Here is an 8,134-nt window from a genome sequence, read left to right on the forward strand (position 1 = left end):
ACCTGCACCGTGAACTAGAATGTGTTCTTTCATTTCAATGGGCCCCAATATGGTGACTTTGAGCATCACTCCATGAACGTGTCCGCACACCATCTGGAACCGCTCTCTCTGGAAGTCATTTACGCTTGGACACGTATTCAGTCATTAGTTTAAACCAAACAACCTTATTGACAGAAGTAGCCCCCCCCCCAAAAAAAAGAACATTCTTAATGCGTGTTAATGAGCTGAGAAAGCAGGACGATGAAATTCGGTTGAAATGGCAGAGGAGGGTAATCGCAGCTGAAGCCGCTGATCTCAGAGTGCTAATTACGCTAACCTTTATTTAACTAGGTGACGTTTGCTTACACACATTGACACGTGGGTGTCGCCAGCTGGAAGCTGCAAGTCTTCCGTGAAGCATTTAGTAGGTCTGCTGAGGCATTACATTTCATAGCTTGTTAAGTTTTGTGTTTTACTCATCGGTACTTTGTTCTGTTTTGAGTTTGCCCCTTCATATTGCCGTCACTGAAAATCAGAACGTTTCTTTTTGTGTGACTCACATGTTTAGGCGACTCTGTGCATTTACGTTTTTCATTTCCTGCCCAATGATGAGCGAACAAGAACGGCATCTATCTTCATATTTACCAAACAATCTTCCCAGAATACATTTTCCTGCAGCTGCATCAGGATTAAGAAATGTGGAATAAGCTGTACATTTCCAAAGCTAATGCATAGCGAGTATAAACTTCATGTCCTAAAGGAACGGTTATTATGTCCAGCTGATTCACTGTGGTTTGGAGACAAGACCCTGAAAAAATAGGAGCGCTGCTATACGATAGCCATGATCATATTGTTCTGCCAAGAGGAAAAATGGTCAAATAACCTTTGTGTCCAAGAAAGTGACCTCTTTCTGACCTTTGAGCAATTCATTTTCTCCATTTGTCCAGTTTCTCTGAGACACACACACACACACACACACACACACATACACACACTGTCTGGTGGTGTTGCTGATGTTGGCACATTTCTGCTCTGGGACAAGAGCTGCTTCATTGGCACTGATTACGGCTGTATCCTCCCCCTGCAAAAAGCAGCCAACGTCATGCTGCATACCAATGGCCTACAGCAACCAGAGAGATGAAGGGTGGAGAGAGAGAGTGGAAAACAATGGGCACGGAAGAGAAGAGAAGAGAGGTCCCACGGTCAGGAGTATTTGAAAAAACAACAACTCATATTTGTTTTTTAATAATGTCACAATATAAATCAAACTGATATTTGCATTCAGCCAGAATAGTCAGTCAAACTTCATACTACACCACATAAAGTATAAATCTTAAAGATGATTAGGACTTTTTTCTGCCTATAGTTATTTTTTTTTTAATAAATCTACTTGAAAGTGAAACCAACATACCTTTACATACTTTACATTTCAGATTGTTGCAGCTGTTGATTTCTAACGTTTTGAGCCCTTCTTCCATCTGTGTGCCCTTTTTACCCCAAACTCCTTGTTACCCAAACCATATGAGTGCCAATAGATGACAGGCTGCCTATTTCCATAGCATTCCACCAAACATTAGCTTTCATCTGCTATATCTGATATTACATAGAGCCACTTTAATGACTTGATGGCTGTCTTGCTGTTTTTATACTGTGTCCAAGTGTCTCTGTCCTTCAAAATAAAAGCAGAATTAATATGCATAACTTGATAAACCTCAATCATGTTGCGTCATCAGGAGTCAATTATAAAGTATTTATTTCTAAGCAATGATTTGGAATATTTTTTAAAGATACAGGCAAATAATGTAATTGGAATTAATCATTGTCATGTGGCTGCAGCGGGGAGGGGCAACCACCATTTGGCAAATTTTACATGATCTCACTTTAAAGGCATAAAACATGATTCCCAAGAAACAGCTCATTTTCTGGTTTCTGGTCAAACTGGTGGTTGATTCACACATCTGTACTTTCTGTTTATCATAAAGGCATCAAATAATAGGAAAATATGGAATGAAATTAGAAAGAATAAAGGTTAGACGTGCAAACAGATCCCTGCAAAGAACCTTACATCATCAGCAAGCTACATCTGTTCAGCACAGAATGATAGAAGCCACTCCATCTGTGAAAGGCCAAAGGACATGGATTCAAAGAGGTTAACACCCCCACGATGGCTGATCCACATCCAGGGGCCTCATAAGTGTCAGAAGGAGTCTTCTATGAGTCACAGCCCACGGGCTGAGGAGCGCTGATAAGACCTGATGGAAGACCTGCCTTTCAACGGGAGACAGATGGACCTGGAACACAACACAAGACACACCCGCACACACACACACACATGCCTATCCAGCCAAACAATATGGAGAATTTAGAGGAATTGTGTGATTGTAAAAACACAGAAACTTTATTGTAAACTGATCAATAAACAATTGACTCGTTTTATAGATGGACAGCTGCTGTGCAGAAACAAGCGCGCCAAAAGATGAAGTTAAAGTATTACAATAAAAGGACTGGCCGTATTTGGAGAAGCATGCTGGAGCCTTTTGAAACTAGTGTTATACAGAGACACTGCCAGTTCAATCCTTCACACTGGCAACAAAAGCATTTCATGACAAAACCATTCCAATTGCTTTTCCCCGCTGACTTGCAGAAGGTCTTGGGACAGCTTGATGCCATATGTGACTGCCTGGACATGAACCAGAGTCTTAAAGCCAGCGGAAGACTCTTTCCTGAACATCTCCATTAAACATGACGCTCCGAAACAGCAACTGCACTTTCCAAACAAAGGCTCAAACCCCTTTATTGTATTACTTGTGACAGCGCCCCCCCTCCCCCCCCCCCATCTCTGTGTGTCTCAGTTCTAATTTGGAAAAAGAGATGATACTCTGATCAGATGGCAAACGTTTTCCATTTGTGATGAAATTAAAACGCTCGGACCATCAGATTGATTTACAGTCGGCTTTTGCCGTAATCTTGTTATTTACGATGTGACTCGTGCCCATGTTCAAAATGAAAATGTAAATCCATGGTGCTGACTGCAGGAGTCGGACAGATCCAATAATTTAGCATATTGCCGTGAAAGCTCGGCTGCATTACGAGTTTATCTGAAAGACCCTGGGCGAGATGGAATGAGTGACGCGGAGCTGCACATATGAATTAAAATACCAACAGAAAAAGACTAAATGCGGCAGGATTTTAGTTTTATTTTGAACCAGGAGTTTCGGATTGTTTTGTTGTCGTCTGTTGTTAGCACATTTCAAGTTAGAGATTGTAAGTTCGATACATTTACAGCACTATTGCAGCTTTATGCAGCCAAAGTAATGTCATTGCAGGATAGCAACATAAAAAAGGACATTGAGTAATTGATGAGCTAAACAAACATAAAGCATTCTTGTACTAATTCAGTCCTTATGCTGATAAAGCATTTTCATTGCTGAGGAGCCCTTGAGCAAAACAACCAAAGTAACACCCGTAGGCGTAAACGTGGAGAAAGATGTTCCTGGAAAAGAGAAAAACTGTTCATGTCAGCAAAACTATGTGGTTCAATTAACTTCTTTCCACAAACACCATTTTCATCGACAGTAATTTTACCGCAGCAGTTTTTATTTCTTTATTTTACCATGACTGCTTATTATATGGTTTAACCAAGCAGACACTCAGCCTCATTATTCCCTTTTCATGCAACGATAGCAACTGTTCTCAGTTAAACACATAACGCCCCAAAGGAAAGTCTTCAGAGTGATTGTAGACATGATGATGATGTCGATGGCGACCATCTGCAGGACCGACAATCACGTTCAATGCCGGAGGCCGCGGTCGCTTTTAGTGACAACCTCTTTTTTTTTATGCATCACAGCAGCAACAATTGACATAGCATCCCTAAAATGTCTAAAATGCTGCCATTTGTCACTACTATGTTTATTTCTGACATGTATGTCCTATAATAATTGGACCATAATAATAAATAATTATGATTACAATCAAGTAGGCTACATACAGATTCAAGCTTCCAGCATGTCCATCAGCATCAATGTGTTCCAGTCAGAGGAGGTCATTGTAGAGTATTTGTTTTCTTTCTCCGACCTTGTATCATAGAAGTATTTAATATGCTGGACAGCAACTCTCTCCTGTAAGCAGAGAAGACATGCGCCATTAGGAAACATATATTCAGTTCAAAATAATATTAAGTTTTATCAAATGTTCCTTGCGCTGGTTTTTCTGCCAGTTACTTTGGTCTTTATCTCCAAGGAGAAGGAATGAGACGCATCACTTCTCCGCCAACACATGAGCCACACCTGTGAACCGAAGCCGGCGCGTTCCCGCGTGACTTACAACGGGCCGTCAACTGAGGCTTGTGTTTTTATCCAACACCGCCCAGTGGCTAACCTTCCTGTCTAACCCTACTAGAAGAGGTACAAGGTAATATTTTCCCTGCAGGGATCAATACAGTACCATAAAAAAAGAAAAGAAAACACACGGTATTTTCTGCTACCTTCCTTTTAATACACGCAAGAAACCAAATAAATAGGATTATTTGGTGATTCGGAGACGCTTCTGTTGAATTGCGACCAACGTGGAGGTGATGCAGTGACATGCTTTATCGTTCTGCATTAAAGCAGTTAAACACACACGCGCACACACACACAGTTTATTCTATTCTTACTACGCCTCACTCCAAGCGTTAATACCTGATAGGGTATGTGGCTTGAAGCACGGAGCCATTTGTCCTCGATGGACACTCCCTCTGTAATGCAGGCGTATAGATACGCTTTCTCGGTTTCACAGTCCATGGAATCAGGGTCAGCAGCCGGGAGGAGTGAAATGTCGACGGTGAAGAGCACTAAAGTGCCATTGTGCTTATTTGCATGAGTCCGGCAGGCCGTCGAGAGACACCTACTAGGTGAACACGGATGTAATCATTTATTGGGGTTGTGAAATGTGAAATACCACCCTGTCTCAGTATTCTCAGTATTACTGCAGGTGCATGTATGATTGTGAGTGTTTGTGTGGCAGAGAGAGAGAGAGAAAGAGAGAGAGAAAGAGAGAATAGAGTAGTTGTGTCACCAGGAAGGGTGCCACGTACAAAGGAATCTCATTTCAGCTCATTGCACACTGTAGGTGGCAGGACCACATACTTGAGGAGCTGTAGTCTTTGCTGACGGTGTAAATATATGAGTAATATTGTGTGAATAGATGTCTGACCGTGCACTATGAGCACACACAGGTCAGGAACAGCTCATAAACAAATGGCACAACTCCTGCAGCTCCAAGACTAGAATGATGTTCTCTGTAGGAAGAGTGCAGACAAAGAGGGTCATCTTCATGTAACTGCAATAACTGTTGCCCCCGTGTGTGTGTCTGTGCACGATCATATCTTACCGATTGAAACACGCTGTCCCGTCTGCCCGCTGAAGTGGAAACAAAGAAAAGGGGCTGCGTTATGCCAGCGACGGAGAGCTTCAGCATGCATGTGGGAGAGCGGCTCTGAGGAGCGCTCCGCTATATGCTGCCTCCGAAAGAAAGAAAAAAATGAACAGATTTCTGATCGGGAGGTATAGACAACAACAAAAACAAGCCCACTATAGAGAAGGGTCTGGTGATGAAAGGAGCGGCAGGACTGCAGAGTGTGCAGGAGAGAGTTTACTTCTTTACGTGCACAATATCCAAGTGTAGAATATATTATAAATGTCAAAGTGAGACTAGATCTGATTTTAACTTCGGTCAGATGTGTTCTACGCGACATCGATGCAAAGTGAAATGTTTAAATCTCCCAGCGGAATCCTTTTGCTTTGTTGCTACCTTACACAAACACACAACTGCCTGCTGCATCACACACACACACACACACACACACACACACTAATCAGGGAATGTGATGTGATGGAGAATGTGGAAATAATCTTCTCGTGGGCACTGGAGGACGTCTCGGGGAGGCGGGAGCGGATTTGCCGTACACAGCAACAATGCGCGTGCGTGCGATAAGGGCTCGGTTTGTGCCGTGTTTTTTTGAGATAGCGTAAATGTTTATTACGCATCAGAGCTCGAGTCTCTCTCGTCTGGGATGGGCGGGCTGTTATCGCCGGAACGCTGCCTTGAACTTGAATACGCGCGCACGCAGACTCCAGCGTTCACGCGCAGCTCTCTCTCTCACAACAAAAACCATGCCACGGTAACAACCGCCTATCGCCGCCCGCAGGCCTTGCGCGCACCGGATTGGAGCCTCCCACTGAGGAGCGTGTTACTCCACGGTTCCGATTGGCCCAGAGCTAATGGCTCCGTGGCTGGGGCGGGGCGCGTCTGCCGAGGCGGAGCTCTCCGTGGTACTTATATGGATCCGACGCGGAGAGAAGGAATGCACTTGGCACGCACGACAGCCGGAGTCACCGGTGCGGACTGTGACACGCGAGCGCGCGGAGAGGAGCGGGAGAAGGCGAGCAGAGGACCGAGCAGCCCTCTGAGCCAATGGAGCATCGGGATACTTAGCCGCTGCCCGGGGAGCACGCAGGTCTGTGCGTGTCTTCAGAGTCCTTTCATCTCATTTTGCGTAAAACACTTTCTTTAATTCTCAGGACCTGTTTCTACTCGCACGGTTTCCTCTCTGCAGCCTGAGGCTGTTTAGTCTTCTTGCCCCCCCCCCCCCCCATGGAAACTGTGGGCTGTTTTACAGGATTAATGATTGACTGTTCAGGGCCAGCGGATCATTGACTCTTAGTGAACTCAGTTAGCGATTGGCTGGACGCGTTCACTGCTACTATCTTATCTACTGCAGCCAAGCGTTTATGCGTAATGCGTCTTGTTCTCTGAAAGGTGCTTGTACTGACCCCCCCCCCCCCCCTTCTCGCCCCATCCCTCTCAGACACTGCAGTCCATGCCTCTGCCTTGCCAGTTCATTGATGGGAAATCAACTGGATCGGATCACCCACCTCAGCTACAGCGAACTGCCCACGGGGGATCCGTCCGGGCTGGAGAAGGACGAGCTTCGGGTCGGCGTCGCCTACTTCTTCTCTGACGAAGAGGAGGAGGTGGACGAGCAGCGCACTCCGTCCGACTGCGGCTTCACGAAGGACCACAGCCCGACCGAGGGGGGGCCTTTCTCTGTCAGTGAGGTTGAGTACTCGGCCTTCTGCTCCCAGGAATGCATCTTCTCCAAGCTGCGGGAGAACGAGGACTTGAACGTCTACTCGGCCAAAACTTTGCTGACAATGTGCAAACCGGGGGACCTGCTGGAGCTGGTGGCCGCCGCGCAGCCCCCCCACTGGGCCATCTACGAGCAGGACGAGCAGGTCATCCATCTGCACAAAGGCGAGATCCGCAAGGACGGCCTGCTCGAGATCAGTAACGGCCGCCACGGGAGGATAGCCAACAGCCGGTACCGGTACCGGCCGCTCCCGCCCGACCTCGTGATGCAGAATGCCGTGGGACACGTCGGCCTCGGCAGCGAGGAGATATGCTGGACCAACTCGGAAAGTTTCGCCGCCTGGTGCCGCTTTGGTAAACGGGAGTTCAAAGCTGGGGGGGAGGCGCACTCGGCGGAGCAGCAGTATTTCCTCAAAGTGCACGTGTCCGGCAGCGGCGTGCACACGCTGGTCTTTCGCAGCCTGGAGGACATGATTCGGGAGAGGAGGCGCGTGGACGCCAGTGGAATCCTCAAAGAGCTGTCTTTGGTGAACGGGGGGGGGCAAGGAGTGATCAGGGATTCCGCGGCTCCATAACTCCCAGCCACGGACGCGCAAGGACGCACAGTTTTTACGCACACACACACAAACATACTGAGCGTCACTCGCACAAAAGCACACGGCGGACGCACAGACTTGCGAGGACCTGTTGACGTTGGAATGTGTGTTTGTTCCGGATCCGGACCAGACCGCGTTCTGTGGGATCCCCCATCAAGATGCAGAGAGAGCAGCCATATGGAGCAGACAACGCCCCTTCAGAGCCGACGCGCGCGGTGCTGGGGCGCACGACGTCCCGCCTAAACCATTGTTCCGAACAGTGAAATCACCTTTACTAATCGCACATCTTGCACACGGCTCGGTTTAGTTTTCTGTTTGTAATGGAATGACCCCCTTCTCGGAATAGGGCGCCCGCTGCGGCAGACCAGACGGTGAGACCGGGGGATGGGGGGGGGGGGGGGGGGGTAGGACCTGGGATGGCTCCCCCA

The 8,134-nt window shown here is 47.0% G+C and overlaps 1 protein-coding gene across 1 annotated transcript; it reads left to right on the forward strand.

Moving 5' to 3' along the window:
- The first annotated feature begins 6,866 nt into the window (after window positions 1–6,866).
- lratd1 (LRAT domain containing 1) lies at window positions 6,867–7,685 on the forward strand. Its single transcript, XM_068754057.1, has one exon. The coding sequence runs from the start codon at window positions 6,867–6,869 to the stop codon at window positions 7,683–7,685; it is 819 nt and encodes a 272-aa protein (XP_068610158.1).
- Window positions 7,686–8,134: the final 449 nt, after the last annotated feature.

The sequence above is a fragment of the Brachionichthys hirsutus genome, chromosome 20 (assembly GCF_040956055.1).
Source record: "Brachionichthys hirsutus isolate HB-005 chromosome 20, CSIRO-AGI_Bhir_v1, whole genome shotgun sequence".
NCBI lineage: Eukaryota > Metazoa > Chordata > Actinopteri > Lophiiformes > Brachionichthyidae > Brachionichthys > Brachionichthys hirsutus.

Excerpts from the sequence above, each read along its gene's own strand:
- lratd1 (XM_068754057.1), top strand. The coding sequence starts at position 6,867 with ATGGGAAATCAACTGGATCGGATCACCCACCTCAGCTACAGCGAACTG.